Source organism: Erinaceus europaeus, chromosome 12 (genome assembly GCF_950295315.1).
Source record: "Erinaceus europaeus chromosome 12, mEriEur2.1, whole genome shotgun sequence".
NCBI classification, from domain to species: Eukaryota; Metazoa; Chordata; class Mammalia; order Eulipotyphla; family Erinaceidae; genus Erinaceus; species Erinaceus europaeus.
The window spans coordinates 68,719,618-68,739,390 of NC_080173.1; the positions used below are offsets into that span (position 1 = coordinate 68,719,618).

General features: G+C 38.9%; 1 protein-coding gene across 8 annotated transcripts in view; it reads right to left on the reverse strand.

Annotated features, from left to right (window-relative positions):
- LOC103108101 (acetyl-CoA carboxylase 1) overlaps positions 1 to 19,773 on the reverse strand; it is a 338,374-nt gene that overhangs the window by 169,660 nt on the left and 148,941 nt on the right. For all 8 annotated transcript variants that reach the window (XM_060203908.1, XM_060203911.1, XM_060203907.1 and 5 more), the window contains 8 exons: positions 17,406 to 17,538; positions 14,681 to 14,819; positions 8,985 to 9,094; positions 7,521 to 7,602; positions 6,489 to 6,587; positions 5,082 to 5,188; positions 3,970 to 4,080; positions 478 to 687 (listed from right to left, as the gene is read on the reverse strand). In XM_060203908.1, coding sequence (XP_060059891.1) covers positions 478 to 687; positions 3,970 to 4,080; positions 5,082 to 5,188; positions 6,489 to 6,587; positions 7,521 to 7,602; positions 8,985 to 9,094; positions 14,681 to 14,819; positions 17,406 to 17,538 — 991 coding nt within the window. The remainder of the gene's footprint in view (positions 1 to 477; positions 688 to 3,969; positions 4,081 to 5,081; positions 5,189 to 6,488; positions 6,588 to 7,520; positions 7,603 to 8,984; positions 9,095 to 14,680; positions 14,820 to 17,405; positions 17,539 to 19,773) is intronic.

Genomic DNA, 19,773 nt, shown 5'->3' on the forward strand with positions numbered 1-19,773 from the left:
TAAAAACAAATATGGGGACTGGATTAGTGGCTAACCTGGTAACAGCACATGATACAATGCACAAGAACCCGAGTTCAAACCCCTGGTCCCCACCTGCAGAGGGAATGCTTCATGAGTAGTGAAGCAATGCTGCAGGTGTCTTTTTGTCTTTCTCCCTGTCTCCCCCTTCCTCTCAATTTATGGCTGTCTCAGTCAAATAAATAAAGATAATTTAAAAATATTTTTTTAAAAATAATATGTAAGGGGGAGAGGGAGGGAAAGAGAGGCAGTGAAGCTTTCTCCAGGATCAAACATGAGTTACGCATATGACATTACAGGCCTGCAATCTACACGAGGTATTTTAATGGCCTGAAAAGAATACAATCTAACCAGTTAATGCAGAATTCCTATCCAAAATTCCATTTTCCACAGATTGGTGTATGAATTGCATTCTAATAGGCCTCAGAAAACAAGACTTAGAGCATTTACTATAGCTACCTGTTCCATATGTTCAAATACAGCTGGAGTAGCAATAGCAGCAGGTGCTTCTTCAATAATCTTCTGATGCCTGCGCTGTACAGAACAATCACGGCCAAACAGAGAGATGGCATTGCCATACTGATCTGCTAAGATCTGCACCTCCAGATGACGAGACTGTTTGGCTAGTCGCATTACAAATATAGGAGATCCAGGAACTTCAGCTTGAACCTATAGTAGCAAAGTGAATAAAACAAATTCTTGAATGGTACATTCCTAACCTAATAGACTCTTTCAATTTCAATAGGAAGATGGCTTGACTACCAGGAAGCGTATTATTCAGAATTGGAGATAGGAGAGTAAATGAAATACAGCTCACGGCATCTCAATTTTATTGCATTCTCAGCTATATAATCAGTATTAACAGAGAAATATGAAAAAGCATGAAATAGTGTGTTACAACAGTAAGGAACAAAATGTTTTGATTACACAAATAACACAAAAGGGTAAGTATTTCAAAGAACTCCAAAGAGTGAAAAGTACCTTGTTCCAGACTAGTTTATTTTTCAATTGCATATTATTTCAAAGAACTTTTACCTTCAGTTTTGAAACATACTATCAATGAATTCATTTTTCCACATAACAACACAACCCCCATTTGGTCCTCTGCCATCATGTTCCAGAATGGATCATGAGTTATTTTTTATTTATTTATAAAATGGAAACACCCAGAAGAGGGGTACAATTCCACACAAATCCCACCACCAGAACTGTATCCAATCCCCTCCCTTGATAGCTTTCCTATTCTTTATCCCTCTGGGAGTAGTGACCCAGGATCATTATGGAGTGCAGGTCAGCTATCAGTTTTTATTATGACTCCTCTGAGAGAGTCCAGAGAATCTACAGCTCCTAGTGGCCATTCTTCCCAGTTTTTTTCTTTTGATAAGTTAGAACTTGAGAGGGCAGAGGGAAGTAGAGAGGAAAAGGAGGAGACACTTGCAGCACTGCTTCACTGCTACTAAAGGTGAGGGATTGTTACTCTTTCACAGGTAATCTTTTCTAGTGGCTTTGAGATTTATTTCTCTCTTTTGGGAGTTGGGTGGTAGCTCAGCAGGTTAAGCGCAGGTGGCGCAAAACATAAGGACGGGCGTAAGCATTCCGGTTCGACCGCTGGCTCCCCACCTGTAGGGGAGTCGCTTCACAAGCAGTGAAGCAGGTCTGCAGGTGTCTATCTTTCTCTCCCCCCTCTGTCTTCCCCTTCTCTCTCCATTTCTCTCTGTCCTATCCAACAATGACAACATCAATAACAACAACAAGGGCAACAAAAAGGAATAAATAGTAAAAAATAAAAAATAAATTTTTTTAAAAAGATTTCTCTCTTTTAATGAAGTGACATGTTAGGTTTTTTTCTGATAAGGTCATGTGTGGCCTTCTGTGCTTGTCCTGCAGAATTCATATGGTTTTTGAGTGTGTACTTTTTATCAATTCAGGAAAGTTCTTAGCCATTATTGCTAGAAAAGAGTTGTATTTTTTTCCACCAGTGTCTAGGGACATGTGAAATTACAGAACACCCTTCTAGAATCAAGAGTTCAAGATGGTGGTCTGGGAGGTGGCGCAGTGGTAAAGCTTTGAACTCTCAAGCATGAGGTCCTGAGTTTGATCCCTGGCAGCACATGTGCCAGAGTGGTATCTGGTTCTTTCTCTCAACTCCTAGCTTTCTTACAAATAAATAAAATCTTTTTTAAAAAAAGAAAAAAAAGTTGAAGATGTATAGTCTAAGGTTAGTCTTAAAAAATCCCAACCGGGAGTCAGGTGGTAGTGCAGTGGGTTAAGTGCAGTGGCATAGAGCACAAGGACCGGCATAAGGATCCCAGTTCGAACCCCCAGCTCCCCACTGCTTCCCAGGCGGTGAAGCAGGTCTGCAGGTCTATCTTTCTCTCCCCCTCCTCTCTCCATTTCTCTGACCTATCCAATAATGACGACGACATCAATATCAACAACAATAATAACTACAACAGTAAAAAACAACAAGGCAACAAAAGGGAAAATAAATAAATATAAAAAATATCTTCAATAAACAGCAAGTTTTGCAATATCTAAAGAAGTTAGCATTTCTTAAAATATGCATTTTTGCATTGAAGAGCAAAATGCCTCTTCTTTAGACTCCATAAGGCAATGGACAATCCATGATAAACATACGGGGTGGAGCGGTTGCATAAAAGTTATACAAAAAGATTTTCATGCCTGAGGCTCCAATGCTCCTATTCAATCCCTATACTACCATAAGCCAGAGCTTAGCAGTAGAGTTTTAGTCAATCTCCTCCCACCCCACCCCACATATCTATGTCTCTCAGTATGGCTCTCATTAAAATATAACAAAATATATTTAAAAGAATTAAAAAAAAAAAAAAAATATATATATATATATATATATATAGTAAAAGACAGCAAAAATTCAAATCCTGAGATTTAAAATACGAAACTGCAGCAAAATACCTTTGTCATCTTCTTTATATAATAAATAATGGATGAGACAGAGTATTTTTGCCTTACCCCATGACCATCAAAAAGAAGCTTGTTATTGAAGGGTTTAAAATTAAAAAAAAAAAAAAAAAAAAGAAGAAGAAATAAAATGCTAGGGGAATCAGTAAAAGACAGTAAAAAAAAAAAGTGGTGCACCGTAAAAGAGTCAAAAGAACAAAACGTTAAGGAGGTAGGGGGGTTAAAAGGCCAGTTTATTATTTTTTTGTAGTCTGACTTGTCTTTCTCTTGGTTTCGGTAGGAGAAAAAGAAATAAATGTCAAGCCAATTCTGAGTACAGTGGGGGCAGAAGTGACTTGTACCTCCCAATCCTAAAATTCTACAATAACATTTCTTTGACTTCCTCTGCACCAGCCTTTAGCATGGCCACCCCAACTTACCTGCAAATCAAAAGGGTAAGGGTATCCTTCCTGAACCACCCTCAACTCTCAGACAGTCTGAACGGTCCTGTGGCACAGTATGGCAGTCATACAGGACAGACAAGGTGTAGACTTCTCAACCAGCAAGGTCTATGGAACATGTGGCAGAACCTACAAACACTCTGACTCATGTGAGGTAAAGTCAATGACCTAGTCAAGAGCATGTAGATCAGCAGTAAACAGACCACATTTTTTGTCTACAATGTCACCATAAGAGGTGCAAAGTTACAAGAAGGCATTAACTAGTTTTTTTTTTTTTTTCATACTATGAAGTTCTATAAACCATGCATACCATATAGGGAAGAAAATATTGAGTGCTTTTATATGAGAAATAACTCTACTGTTTGAATTGCCTAACTGGCGAATGCCTTAAAATGAACCAGATATTTCCTCCTTCTAATAAATAGGTGGAGGTTGGAGAAAAAGAATGGTTAAAGACAAAATTAAAAACAAACATACACTACTGTGGACATCCAAATTATATAGTGAGTTAGATCATCTATCTTTAAAATAAGATATTTATTTACAAAAACAAAAACCACTTGTACACTACCTGTCGGAAGAGATTAGGGAAGTCATCTGCATTGTTGACTTTTCTGATTCCCTTCCCTCCTCCACCTTCAGAAGCCTTGATCATTACTGGATATCCAACTTTCTCAGCTGCCTGCAAGAAAGAGAAAATATGGGAGAAAGAGAAGTGTTAGTAGGGGAGACAGGGGGGAGGGGTAAGGCATTTTTCTCCCTTTAAAGGGCCTAAGGTGTCTGCAATGAGAGCACATGCTTCAAATGTATGATGATCTCCCAGGTCCCATCTCAGCACATGCACACAGGAATGCTGCCCTTTGATCTCTATGTTTAATACTTACACTACTGAGAAAATAACAGAGCGTTAAATTCGTAGATGGCTCTGGGTAGTATATTCATTTTAATGATGTTAATTCTTCCAACCCATGAACATGGAATATCTTTCCACTTCTTAGTGTCTTTTTCTATTTCTTTGAGTAATGACTCATAATTTTCAGTATACAAGTCTAATAGCCTATTTTTCTAAGGTTTATTTAATGTCGTTAGTTATTTAACTATCTGCTAGAACAAAGACAACATAGAGGAAGGAGAGATAGGGAGAGAAAAGAGAGACACCCACAGCACTGCCTCACGACTTGTGAAGATTCTCCCCTGCAGGAAGAGACTGACCTAAAACTTGAGACCTTGGACCCTGTAGTATATATGCTCAATGGCATCTGCCACCTCCTGCCCTGGAAAAGAGCATGCTTAACTCTGACATTCAGTTCACAAGTCTGATTTCTGCTACACACTACATACTCACCACCATTCCTATTTATAATAAGTCTGATGCTTTTATCTCAGTCTGGCTTCCAGGTTCTCAATGTAAATGTGTTTTTTGTTGCACACCCACTATCTATCCCTCTGAATCTTAAGTAACAGTAAGAGCAGAAGCTCTGACTTAGGCATCTAATGATCTATTCAGGTAAGTGGCTTGTTGAAAAGCAATTTAAAAATATTTATGCTAAATATAGGTCACTTCCTTAGTTTATAAATTAAATTCCTTGACTTACTAGCCTGATGAAACCATGAACCCAGTTCCAAATCAGTAAGTATAACTGGTCAAGTGAAAGACATCATTCCGTAGGGTTAGTAACTTACTATCAGTCCATCGTCCACATCTTTTACATAACCTTTTTCATACAGCTCCTGGGGAACATTTAAGATACGCTTTGAAAAATCATTTTCCTGCCAGTCCACACGAAGACCTATAATAAATAACAGTGGTTCAGGGGCAGTACAAAAGCCTCTCGTCAAGTTTCTGCTGTATCTTTTCTTAAAATGCTCCCACATTTATCCAACACTAAGGGTAGATGAGGAGGAAAAAAGGTCATCATGCAACCCTAATCAAACTTTGAGTTTAATGGTTATTTAGTTATAGGGGACCCTGGACATTTGGGTTCTTATATAAAAACAGCAAATAGAGTGCACAGTAAGAAACTGACAAAAATGCAAGAACATATGAGATAGGGAGTGGGGTACAAGCACATCGGATTTCTCAAAAGGCAGCAGGCAAAATGTCTTCAATTTGTGTCTTCAGACCTGCTCCAGGGCCAGAGGCCTGGGAAATAATTCAATCTTTATGAGCCCTTGGAAATGGAAATGGTGGTTTTATTGGTCTCAGCAGAGTCATGATTCGATGTTCTCTGAATGCCCAGTACTCAACCACAATGGGAATACTATAGTCTTTCCATTCAAACAAGATAAAATTCAGCCTTTTATTTTAAACTGTTTGACCCAGTAGGTCTGGAAAGGATATTATAAACCCCCTTGAGAGTCAGAGTAAGAAGAGTTACAATCTGTTCAGCCTTAATACAATGGCCCTCCCATCTGAAAAAGGCTTTAATATATGCACATTTCCTGTGATTAAGTGCTTTAAGAAAAAAGAAGGGGGGTCATATTGTTATTGGCTTTTCACATGGCACTCGTCAAAGCATATGTGAAAAATCAATTTGAAAAAAAAAAAATGTATCCTTCTGCATGCCTTCAAGAAAACTTGATTACTGGCCTCATCAAAAACAAATAGAAGTTGGATAATATGAAAGATACAAAGAGAATCATCAATAGATTGAGGGTTAATATATCAAGAGAACACTGACAGGCAAACATATGAATAAGTAGGCTTAAGGAATTTTCTTACTGATTCAAGCCACCACCCAAGTAGATTCAAAGGTTTAATTCCATCTAGATGTCCCATTCAGGAGAATATTCAAATCTCCACAGAACAGAGCTTGATCCATGAAACTGAGAACCATAGGTTCTCCAAATTAATTCCCAAGATCACTTAAATGACAGATTAGTATCTATGTACTGCGACAGTTTTTGTATTCCTAAAACTAAAAAATTGTATGAACACAAATGTAGGAATCAAGATTAAGTTGTCATTAAGCAACTTGGATTCTACTATTTGGCAAAAATCCCCAATACATTATAAATAAACTAAGCCATTGCCACAAATATCCTACTGAGTTTTTCTGCATTTCAAGATACAAATAAATAATTTCTCACCACTGCCACTCCATGGAAGAGTTGGAATTCCTGCAGTTTGAGCCACTATGGAAGATGCAATCTTATCCCCCAAAGCCCACATGGCCTGACTTGGAGGACCTAAAACAAAACAAGAAAAGAATAATGTCTGAACATTTTGGCCTTGCCTCTGTGAAATTTTTTTTATGTCCTCTACATAATTACTTTTGCATTTTCCTTGTCTCCCTCAAAACCGTGTATCATAGAGATCATAAACTAGATAGCAGGGGGGCTACTATGATTTGACTCATCTTTGTATCTTTTGCAGAACTATAAAACCTAATAAAATTTTTGCAGGGTTCTTAAAAATATGCTGAATTGCTGTGGCTGTTTTGTTTTAGATAATGACAGAGAAGTAGAGTCAGAAAGAGAGTGAAAAAGACCATAGTGGGGCCAGGTGGGGGTACACCTGGTTAAACTAACATGTTACAATGCACAAGGGCCAGGTTTCAAGCCCCTGATACCCACCTACAGGGGAAAACTTTGCAAGTAGTAAAGTATTGCTGGAAGTGTCTCTGTTTCTCTCCCTCTCTATCTTCCCCTTCCATCTCAGTTTCTGGCTACCTGTCCAATAAGTAAAGATAGTAAAAATTAAAAAAGAAAAAAGAAATTTAAAAAAAAAGTGCTGTTTAAGGAAAAAAGAAAAAAGAAAAAGACCATAGCACCCAATTTTCCTTTAGCGCAGTGTGGGCCAGGCGAAAACCTGGGTTGTATACATGGCAAAGCAGCACACTATCCAAGTGAATTATTTCATTGGCCCAATATATGCTGGATTAAATCCCCTTCTTGGCCACAGAGGAATACAAACAAGAGATTTATTCTTACTTTTTTCCCTTGGTTACCTCTTTTTTCACTTGGTTAACACTCCAGGCAGCAAAAGAAAACAGACAGAGAAAGAAGGAGAGGTACCACACCACTGAAATTTCCCTCCAATGCATTAAACAGAACAAACAGAATACAGAGTAGATATAAGCAAAAATGACAGGAAAGAACAGTTATATCAAAGAGGCTTACCCATGAAGGCAATGCTATTTTTCAAAAGAAGTTCTGGAAGCTTGGGATTTTCAGAAGCATGGCCCCAACCAGCCCATACTGCCTATAAGGAAACACAATAAATCCATTATTAAAATTATACACACACAGGGCTAGTGTAGATAGTATAATGGTTATGCAAAGAGACTCTCATGCCTGAGACTGCAAAGTCTCAGGTTCAATCCCTTGCACCACCATGAGCCAGAGTTGAACAGTGATCTGGTGAAACACACACACACACACACACACACACACACACACACACACACACACACACAAAACCAACCCTGCCATTTGCAAGGACCTGGATTCTAGCCCTCACCCCACACTTATAGGTACCTTTCTCTTTCCCTATGCACCCTACCCTCTCAATTTCTATCTGTCCTACCAAATAAACATTAGAAAGAAAAAGAAAGTTAAAGAAAAAAAAAGAAGAAGAAGAAGAGGGGGAGACGGGCAGTGGCGCAGTAGGTTAAGTGCACATGGCAGAAGCCCACGGACCGGCATGAAGATTCCGATTCAAGCCCCCGGCTACTCACCTGTGGTGTGTGTGTTTGTGTGTGTGTGGGGAGGTTTGCATCACAGACAGTGAAGCAGGTCTGTAGGTGTCTATCTTTCTCTCCCCTCTGAATTCCCCTTCTCTCTTGATTTCTCTCTGTTTTATCCAACAACGACAGCAATAACAACAGTAACAACAATGTTAAACAAGGGCAACAAAAGGGAAAAAAAAAATTTTTTTTAATTTTTCATGGAGCCAAGTGGCGCACCTGGTTGAGCGTACATGTTACAGTGTACAAGGACCCAGGCCCCTGGCCCCCACCTGCAGGGGGAAAGCTTCACAAGTGGTGAAGCAGGGCTGCAGGTGTCTCTCTGTCTCTCTCCCTCTCTATCAGCCCCTTCCCTCTCAATTTCTGACTGTCTCTATCCAGCAAATAAATAAAGACTAAAAAATTTTTAAAAAGAAATTAAAAAAAAAAATTTTAATTAAAAAAAAAAAAAGAGGAAAACATTACCACCAGTAGTGATGAATTCACAGTACCAGGAATAAGCTACATTGAAAACCCTGGTAGCAATAAATAAATATCCAAGACACTTTCAATCATTCCATTCTGTCTTTCCTTCTGCTATAGGTTACCCCATATAAAAGCACTTTCGAGGCTGGGTGGTGGCACACCTAGTTGATCGCACATGTTAGTGTGGAAGGACCCTGGTTCAAGCCCATGGTCCCCACCTGTAGGCAGAAAACTTTGTTAGTGGTAAAGCAGGGCTGTAGGTGTCTCTGACACTCCAGCACCGTCTTCCCTCTTGATTTCTGGCTGCCTCTATACAAAAAATGATAACTTAAAACAAATTTTTTAAGTAATTAAAAGACTTTTGTTGAATAGTTTTCCGTGCCTAATCAAAACAGCTAAATTGGCTTTTAACCAACACATTGAAATATCTTACTTGTACTGGGATTCTTTTAGCAATATCAAGAATTAATTCCACATTTGCATAGTTGTTGTTGTTTGATCCTCCAGGCACTGGAACATAGTGATCTGCCATCTTGATGTATTCTGTAAATACAATAAAGACCACATGCTTTATTTACAGAACTTTTCTAACAGTAGAATTAAAGAATATAGAAAACAGGAACTGTCACAGGAGACCATTTCACACCCACAACCAGAAATTTTATCAATGATTTCCTAGTGCTGGGCAGGTTTCTATACCTATATGTTAAGATTGCTGACAGAATGGATACTTTATTTCTCTGGTTCTTTCTCTTAGTTCCTCTATAACCCTGATCATTTCTTTTCAGTATTATTCATTAGCCTATTTTCTTCAGGCCATCCCAAAATGTTTGATTTCTACAAACTTTCATTAACAATCTTCTTCATGTTTAATGAAGAAGATTTTTTATGTTTTTATGTTGTCTTTACACTAGATATGAAATACTACTAATATTGTATACTTTTAGCTAATATTGTACACTTTTAATCTCAAGATTTCATGACTTCTAATGTCTTGAAGAATATTTTAAAATTTTATAGGATTTATGTGAGCTGGTCCTACCACAAATACTTTTTTTTTATTTCTTTATTGGGGGATTAATGTTTTACATTTGAGAGTAAATACAGTATTTTGAACATGCATAACATTTCTCAGTTTTCCACACAATAATACAACCCCCACTAGGTCCTCTGCCATCCTAATTCAGGATCTGAACTCTCCCCCCACCATGCCAGCCTTTTACTTTGGTGGAATACACCACTTCCAGTTCAAGTTCTGCTTAGTGTTTTCTCTTCTGATCTTGTTTTTCAACTTCTGCCTGTGAATGAGATCATCCTATATTCATCTTTCTGTTTCTGACTTATTTCACTTAATATGATTTCTTCAAGCTACATTCAAGATGGGCTGAAAACAGTAAAATCACGATTTTTTTAAGAGCTGAGTAGTATTCCATCGTGTATATATACCACAACTTGCTCAGCCACTCATCTGTTGTTGGATACCTGGGTTGCTTCCAGGTTTTGGCTATTACAAATTACCACAAATTCTCTCTCTCTCTTCTTTTTTTTTTTTTCCCTCCAGGGTTATTGCTGGGGCTCTGTGCCCACATTATGAATCCACTGCTCCTGAGGCCACTTTTCCCATTTAGTTGCCCTTTTTGTTGTTATTCTAATTGTTACCATTGCTGTTGTTGTTGGATAGGACAGAGAAATCAAGATAGAGGGGAAGACAGATAGGGGGAGAGAAAGACAGACACCTACAGACCTGCTTCATCACCTGTGAAGTGACACCCCCTGTAGGTGGGGGAGCCGAGGGCTTGAACCAGGGTATTTACACCCCTTGTGTTTAGCACCGTGTGTGCTTAACCCGATGAGCTACCACCCAGCCCCTGAGCACAAATACTCTAAACCTGATCCCCTCTCCCAAAAAGAAAAAAAATCACTTTTGCTGAGTTAATCAAATTAGAAAGAAAATATCCTTTTCATCTCTATTTTCAGTATTCTGTAATGTCATCTACAAATAGATCTACTAAATCATCCATTCATTGCTTAAAGCTTTTTTTTAAAGTTATTAATCTCATACAAACATATAATGAGATTGTTAAAGAGGAGATATGTCTAGGATCTATATTAGAAACCTGGGGCTTGGGGAGAATAATAGAGACTAAAACAAGATTATACATGAGTTAGATGCTTAAGAACAGTAAGATGGGAGGAGATAGCATAATGGTTATGCAAAAGACTCTCATGCCTGAGGCTTCGAAGTCTCAGGTTCAATCCCCCACCACCACCTGCACCACAAGCCAGAGCTAAACATTACTCTCTGGTAATATACATATGATATGCAAGAAGGAAAGGGTTCATTATAGTCTCTTGCTATTCTATTATTAAAAAAAAATAGGGAGTAAGCTGTAGCGCAGTGGGTTAAGCGCAGGTGGCACAAAGCACAAGGACCGGCATAAGGATCCCGGTTCGAACCCCGGCTCCCCACCTTCAGGGGAGTCGCTTCACAGGCGGTGAAGCAGGTCTGCAGGTGTCTATCTTTCTCTCCTCCTCTCTGTCTTCCCCTCCTCTCTCCATTTCTCTCTGTCCTATCCAACAACGACAACAACAATAATAACTACAACAATAAAACAACAAGGGCAACAAAAGGGAATAAATAAATAAAATAAATATTTTTAAAAATTTAAAAAAAATAATGCATCCATTTAATATGCAGTCTTTTGGCCAAGGGAGAAAATATAATGATTATATGAAATATTTTAATGCCTGAGGCCCCAAAGTGCCCGCTTCAATCCCTCGCACCACCATAAACCAGAGCTGAACAATGCTCTGCTTTAAAAAAAAGAGGGGGGGAGTAATTTAAACTAAATAAATAAAGTGCAAACTTTTTCATGTCAGCAAACATCCCTAAAAAGTTAAAGTAAACCTATTGTGTCATTCATACATTTGCATATTTGCTTTTTTCTTCTGCCTATGTGTTTCACTGAATCTTGCATATTCTTGGATAAGTATAATCTCTTTCAGAAAACAAGTTCTTAGTTCCCTGGGCAAGAGCAAGGAAAAAGTTAAGATGTTTCACCTTTGCAGTTTCATAGTAGCCTGTGCACATGTCTATTAAAGTACTTATTTCATTGTATTAAAGTTGTTTCCTATTTTTAGAGCATTTTTCTTTGTTAATATGATAGAACAGAGAAAAATTGAGAAGGGAGGAAGTAGTCAAGGGGAAGAGAATGACAGACACCTGTGAACACTGCTTCACTGCTCAGAACCAGAGGGTTGAAATTGGGTGCATCCTTGAGCATGGTAATGTGTGCACTCAACCAGGTGAACCAGCCCCCAGCTCCTTGCAGTATGTTTCCTGCAGCAAGGTTATATTTTATTCAATTGTGGGTCTTCATGTTCATTAAGTAAACAAACAAATGAATTAGCAATAACACCATATAGAACAGGAGTCGGGCGATAGTGCAGCAGGTTAAGCGCAGGTGGCGCAAAGCAACGACCGTTGAAAGGATCCTGGTTTGAGCCCCCGGCTCCCCACCTGCAGGGGAGTCACTTCACAAGTAGTGAAGCAGGTCTGCAGGTGTCTATCTTTATCTCCCCCACCCCCCATCTTCCCCGCCTCCGTTTCTCTCTGTCCTATCCAACAATGACGACATCAATAATGATTACAACAATAAAGCAACAAGGGCAACAAAAGGGAATAAATAAATATAAATAAAGAAAGAAAAAAATAGATAAGGAATGGGGGCCCAGCATTAGCACAGTGGGGTAAGAGCACATGGCACAAAGCGCAAGGACCAGAATAAGGATCCTGGTTCGAGCCTCCCCCCACCACCACCACCTGTAAGGGGGTTGATTCACAAGTGATGAAGCAAGTGTGCAGATGTATTTCTCTCCCCCTCTCGATTAATCTCTGTCCTATCCAATAACAAAGACAGGAAAAACAACAGTAAAATAATGATAAAGGGGAAAAAAATAGCTTGCAGGAGCAGTGGATTCATAGTGTAGGCACTAATTCTGGAGGTCAAAATAAAAAAAAGCTACAACCAAGTGATTAAAAGAAAAAGTATAGAGAAAACTAGATACATTTGTGAAGAGCCTTCACCTATAATAGGTGGTAGAACACTGAGTATTCAACTTAAATGTTGAGACCTTGCAGAGTTAAACTCGTGTGAGTCCCAACAGGTCTCTCTTAGGAAGAGAAAATAGACTCAATCTTAAACTCCTCTAGAATTTTTCAGCATAAGGGAAAGACCATGTTATACCAAGTCTTTCTACTGATACACAGGTGCTGTAGTATATATTTAACAGTGAAAGAGCGCACAAGAAAACTCAAGTCCATACTGTGTTAAAGCTAAGTACAGAGCAATAACTTTTTTTAAATATTTATTTATTCCTTTTTGTTGCCTTTGTTGTTTTATTGTTGTAGTAGTTACTATTGTTGTTATTGATGTCATTGTTGTTGGATAGGACAGAGAGAAATGGAGAAAGGAGGGGAAGACAGAGAGGGGGAGAGAAAGATAGACACCTGAAGACCTTGTGACGGTCTTCATCACTTGTGAAGCAACTCCCCTGGTGGGGAGCTGGGGGCTTGAACCAGGATCCTTAGGCCGGTCTTTGCGCTTTGTGCCAAGTGTGCCAAGTGCGCTTAACCTGGGGCACTACTACCTGACTCCCAGCAATTACTTTTTTTTAATATTTATTTTTTATTCCTTTTTGTTGCCCTTGTTTTATTGTTGTAATTTATGCCGTTGTTGTTGGATAGGACAAATAGAAATTGAGAGAGACGGGGAAGACTGAGAGGGGGAGAGAAAGATTAGATACCTAAGACCTACTTCACCACCTGCTCCCCTGCAGGTGGGGAGCTGGGGGGCTCGAACCAGGATCCTTACGCTGGTCCTTGTGCTTTGCACCACCTGGACTTAAGCTGGTGCACTACTGCTGACTCTTAGTAGTAACTTTTTTTTTTGTAGTTATTATTGTTGTTATTGCCATTGTTTTTGGATAGGACAGATAGAAATCGTGAAAGGAGTGGAAGACTGAGAGGGGGAAAGAGATTAGACACCTGTAAACCTGCTTCAGTGCCTGTGAAGCAACTCCCTGAAGGTGGGATGCTGGGGGCTCTAAGCAGGATCTTTTTGCCAGTCCTTGCACTTTGAGCCCCATGCACTACCACCTGACTCCCAGCAATAACTTTTTTTTTTTAAGATTTTATTTATTTATGAGAAAGATAAGATGAGAGAAAGAGCCAGACATCACTCTGGCACATGTGTGCCAGGGATCGAACTCAGGACCTCATGCTTGACAGTTCAAAGCTTTATCACTGCGCCATTTCCTGAACCACAACAATAACTTTTTTATAGACTGTTATCCACATGCTTTGAAGAAGTCCCTTCAGAAGAATTTCACTGGAAAATTGTGCAGCTTGGAAATCTAGTTTCCCTGTTAATATTTTCCATCTCTCTTTTTAAAAGTATTATTATTCCATGGGAGATAGGTAGACTGAAAGAAATTAAAAGAGTGGGGAAAAAGAGTGGGGAGGAACAAGGATAGGAAGGGGTGGGGGGAAGAAAAGAAAGGAGAGAGAAGCCAACTACAGCAGCACTCTGACTTATATGATATCAGTTATTATATTTAGCTTTATTTATTTAGTGTGTCTGAGAAAGAAACAAGAGTGCTACTCTGATCTGGCAGATGTGGTGTCAGGAATCCAACTAGAACCTCACAAATGCAAGTTTTGCATTGTATTTGATGAACCACCTTTCTAGTCACATGACTGTAAAAAAATGTTATTTACTTAATAATGAAAGAGAGAGAACAAAAGCATCAAGCTGACACATGTGGTGTTGCAGATCAAACTTGGAGCCTTGTGCTTCCAAGTCCAGAACTCCCAGTGTGCAGTTTCCCTGGCTATGATAATTTTTTGTGACATAACTATAGGTGAGTGCTGAGAGATAACTACTATGATACATGCACAAGGTATTACAAAACTACAGAGGCTGAGGAATTCAATAAGATCAGAGCAATGGTACCAGAGATAGGATTTTGAGCTTGAGACTCATGGGTCTCAATCAAGCAATTCTTATCCGTTATCATGTTGACCTGCCTTCCAGCTCCTGTGATATTTCATCAGTACTAAAAACTTACCTGCATTGGCTTTAAGGTCTTCAGGTGTCACCATGACAACAAATCGGATTGCACGTTCATTCCGAAACATCTCATAAGACCACCGACGAATAGAACGCATGCATTTCACTGCAGCAATACCATTGTTGGCAATAAGAACCTAGAGCATGAGGGATGGGATTGAGGGGGATAAGTAGAAAAGAAAGACAATAATGGAGAAAAAAGGATGAAACCAGTTTTTCTTTTTCCTTCAAAACATCAGATTTGCCAAGAAGAATTTGTATTGCTGGACTAGGCAGTTAGGAACCATCAAGACGAAGGCATATTCTTAAATGTCTGCTAAACAAATACTTTAACATTTGCCAGCTAAAATGTATTCCTTTTTGTCTTGTTTTGTTTTGCTTTTCTTCACTCTAGCACATGTAGCATCGGGATCAAACTCAAGACTTCATGTAAATCCTGCACTATCTCCATAGTCAAGAAGCTTTAGTTCATGAAAGGGGAAAAAAAAAAAAATCACAATTACTAAATCCTATGAGTTTGTGGATTACACTACCATATCTATTACTAGGAAATAGGATAGGAATATCATCAAGAGCGGCATACTATCACAAAAGAAATAGGGGAAACTAAACAATACAAAGCCCTACACTATTCTCTGTTGTAAAAATGAGGCAGTTTTGGGAGTCAGGCGGTGGCGCAGTGGGTTCAGCGCACACAGCGCAAAGCTCAAAGACCAGCGTAAAGATCCCGGTTCGAGCCCCCAGCTCCCCACCTGCAGGGGAGTCGCTTCACAGGTGGTGAAGCAGGTCTGCAGGTGTCTTATCTTTCTCTCCTCCTCTCTGTCTTCCCCCTCCTCTCTCCATTTCTCTCTGTCCTATGCAACAACAATGAAATTAATAACAACAATTATAACTACAACAATAAAACAAAAGGGAATAAGTAAATTTTTTTTAAAAAATGAGGCAGTTTTGAACATGTGCACTAAACTGAATACCAACCACCACTTCTCTCTAAAGTGCTGCACCCTAAAAGCCTTAAAACTATAAAGACTACTTCAGGAAGGAAGATCACAAGAAAAAAAGAACAGAGAACTCAATGATTCTGAGACTACTCTACGAATCAATCTTTCATCTTCTTCCCTATCTTACAGTCATGATAACGTTTGTTAAGAAGTGAGAATATAGGTCCCCATCCTTTAATCTTTCAGTCTCTCTAAGATATTTCAACCAAATCATCTTGACTGCTCAGGCATGATTCAGATAAGAATGACACAGAGTTACTAATAATATTTCAGAATACCAGTAATCTCTTAAGTATCTTGGAGACAAATTCCCTCTAAACTAGCACACTGGGTTAAGAGCACATAGTACAAAGTGCAAGGATCCCAGTTCGAGCCTCCAGCTCCCCACCTGCAGGGAAGTCATTTCATAAGTGGTTGAAGCAGGTCTGCAGGTCAATTTCTCTCTCTCTCTCTCTCTCTTTCTCTCTCCCAGCCCTCACAATTTCTCTCTGTCCCATCCAAAAACTATCCAAAAGAAATAATAAATGGCCTCCAGGAGCAGTGGATTCATAGTGTAGGCACCAAGCCCCAGGGATAACCCTGAAGGCAAAAAGAAAAAAAAAAAAAACTCAACTAACTGGTAAACCATTAAGTTACAGTGTATCCTATCAAATTGTTAATTCTTCAGTTCCAAAATTCTCTACTCCCTAAGCTCTAAATCCAATACTATATAGGTCTTACTATGTCTTAAGCTACTCAATTTCTTATGACATCTCTATAATCACCAATTTGGTTTTATTTATTTTAAATTATCTTTATTTATTAGATAGAGACAGCCAGAAATCGAGAAGGAATGGAAGGGGGTGATAGAGAGAGATAGAGACAAAGACATCTGCAATGCTGCCTCACTACTCAGAAAGCTTTCCCTCTGCAGGTGAGGATGGGGGACTCAAACCTGGGTCCTTGCGCATTATAGCATGTGTACTCAACCAGGTGCACCACCACTTGGCCCCTCAGCACCAATTTTTAAATCACAGGAACTTTCATTAAAACAACTGATTTTTATTTTAGGGCTGGGAATAGTGCACCCAGTAGAGCACATGTTTCCATGGGCAAGGAATTGGGTTCAACCCCACTCCTCATCTACAGCAGTGGAGCACAGTTGTAGATGTCTCCAGTCTCTCACTCTGTATTTCCCTCTTCTCAACTTCTCTCTGTGTCTACCAAAACTTGAGTGAGTGAATCAGAGCATCAATGTGGTACATATGGTACCCAGAGTTGAATTTAGGATGCAATGCTTCAGAGTCCAATGCGTTCACAACTGCGACAGCCACCCAAATCACTACCACAGTAACTTTCAAAAAGAACTTTATTTCTTTTAAAATTTTTTATTTATTAATGAGAGATAGGAGAGAGAAACAAAGAACCAGACATTACTCTGGTACATCAAGGATCAATTCTGTGATTGAACTCAGGACCTCATGCTAGAGAGCTTAAGGCTTTATCCACTGTAGCACCTCCCGGATCACTCAAAAATAACTTCATAAATACTGGTTTACCTTAATTAGTAAAGACTAACTGAAAAGGATGAAACTGGTTATTCAACAGGATTGTGGGGAGGTAGAATAATTCCACACAGAAAGGCAAAAACTAAAAATTTAGATATTAACTTTAAACAAATCTAGACACCTACACATTAAATTTCATTTTTTTTAAAAGACAATTAAGCAAGTTACCACTTACCTTCTCAATCACTTTATTCCCCCCAAAACGAGTAACAAATTCTGCAGGGGAAGCTACAGTGAAGTCTCTCTGTGAGTCTATTTTCTTTCGATCTCGACCTTGCTTTACTAGGTGTAAGCCAGACATGCTGGATCTATAAAAACAAAAACCAGGAGAGTCGATAGACAGGATTTTTTTCACACCATGTAAACCCCTGTGAGACCTGCATTTTACTCCCATATAGAAACAGAACAGTGTTATTTATTTAAATAGCGAAGGCTATCTGCTGACAAACCATGTACTTCAAGTAGAGAAAATTGTAGAAATTTAAGAATAAAAATTCCTGAATACATAAAAAATTAAGTTTTATTCACAGGTGACATCAGAGACAAGACACAGTGAAGCAAGATGCTATAAATAACAAAGAGAAATTGCTAAAGCTATTAAAAGACCATAAATAAATAAATAAATAAATAAAGCAGCCAACAGTGGCCCCAGAAATTGGCACAGTGGCTATAGCATTAACCCTTCAAGGTAAGGACACTGGATACCACATGTGATGGAGTGATACTTTGGTTCTCTACCTCTCTACTTTCTCTCTCTCTCTCTATCTCTCTCCCCCCAAGACTCTCTCCTGTCAACTTTGTTCATATGTATATATAATTATTTAAAGCAATGTGGTGATATATTGTACCTAAGCAAGGACTCTGTGGGAGAGGTGAACTTTCAAGTCCTGGTGCACAATGATGGTGGAGGACCTAGGCTCAGTGTGAGAGTGTTTTGCAGAAAATTGAGAAATTTTACACATGTATTAACTATATTTAATGTAAACAATCAACCCCCCCCAAAAAATTGAATAAAACATCACAGTGGGGGGATAGGCACAGCAGTACAGGAGGGGTAACATGTTGGACTCAAGCAATTCCCAGAATTTATCCTTGACATCACATACATAACAATACTACTCTGATTCAGTCTGCCCTCCTACAAAGACACACACACAAACAAGCTTTTTAAAAAAATCAGCTCTGTTTTGGGAGTGCAAACAATCTTCATCTCCATATCTCTAGACTCTACCTTTCTTTTTTTCCTTTTTTTACCAGAGCAGTGTTCAGCTCTGGCTTATGGTAGGGCAGGGGTTTGGGGGGGGGGAGGGGGCTGGCTTTGGAATCCCTTTGCATAACCATTATGCTATCTACCCTCCACCCAACTCTACCTATCTTATGAGCTATAACTTCACATTTTAAAGCACACAAAAACATTTTACTTAGATAACCCAAAGGAGTTTCAAAATCAGCAATCCCTGGACCTGGAGATGGTACAATGGATAAACCACTGAACTCTGAAGCATAAGGTCCTGAGTACAAAACCGAGCATTGCAAGTGTCAAAGTGATGTTCTTTCTGGTTCTGTCAATTCTCTCCTCTGTTGTTAATATATATATTTTCTTAAAAATCACAAAACTGGGAGCCCGGCAGTGACACAGTAGGTTAAGCGCACATGGTGGAAAGTGCATGGACTGGCATTAGGATCCTGGTCTGAGCCCCCTGCTACACACCGACAGGGGGTTTAATTCATGGGCAGTGAAGCAGGTCTGCAGCTGTCTATCTTTCTCTCCCGCTGTCTTCCCCTCCTCTCTCGACTTGTCCTATCCAACAACAATGACAGCAGTAACAACAATAATAATAACAACAAGAGCAACAAAAGGGGAAAAAATTACAAAATCAGCAATCAATCCCAAAACCAAATTCTTTACAAAGGAAAATAATACATCATCAATAATATATAATTCACCAGTTTTAAGGTGCTCCTTAATGTTTTTTGGTTTTTTTTTAACCAGAGCACTACTCAGCAGGAGACTAAACCTGGGATTCAGGTAAGAGAGTCTCTTTGCATAACCATTATGCTATCTACCACACCAATATTTTCCACTTTTTCAAAAAATGTTTTATTTATTAATGAGAAAGATAGAAGAAGAAAGAGCCAGCAATCACTCTGGCACATGCACTACCAGGGACTGAATTCAGGACCTTATGCTTGAGAGTCCACTGCGCCATTTCCTAGATGACTAATTTCCACTTTTTAAGATCTCTAAAATTGGTGTGTATCTTACAATTAGTGACTTTTTGGAGCCTCAGGCATGAGAGTCTCTTTGTATAACCATTATGCTATCTACCTACCCCTGCCCTAACTAATGACTTTTCTTTTCTTTTCAATTTACTTTTTATTGGAGGATTAATGTTTTACAATTGACAGTAAATACAATAGTTTGTACATGCATGACTAATGACATTTCTTATATAACATTTTTTAACATATCTAGTATTTTTTTACTCAGTCAGTACACACAATAATAGGGCCCCCTTGGTGTATTGCACCAAAGTAAAAGA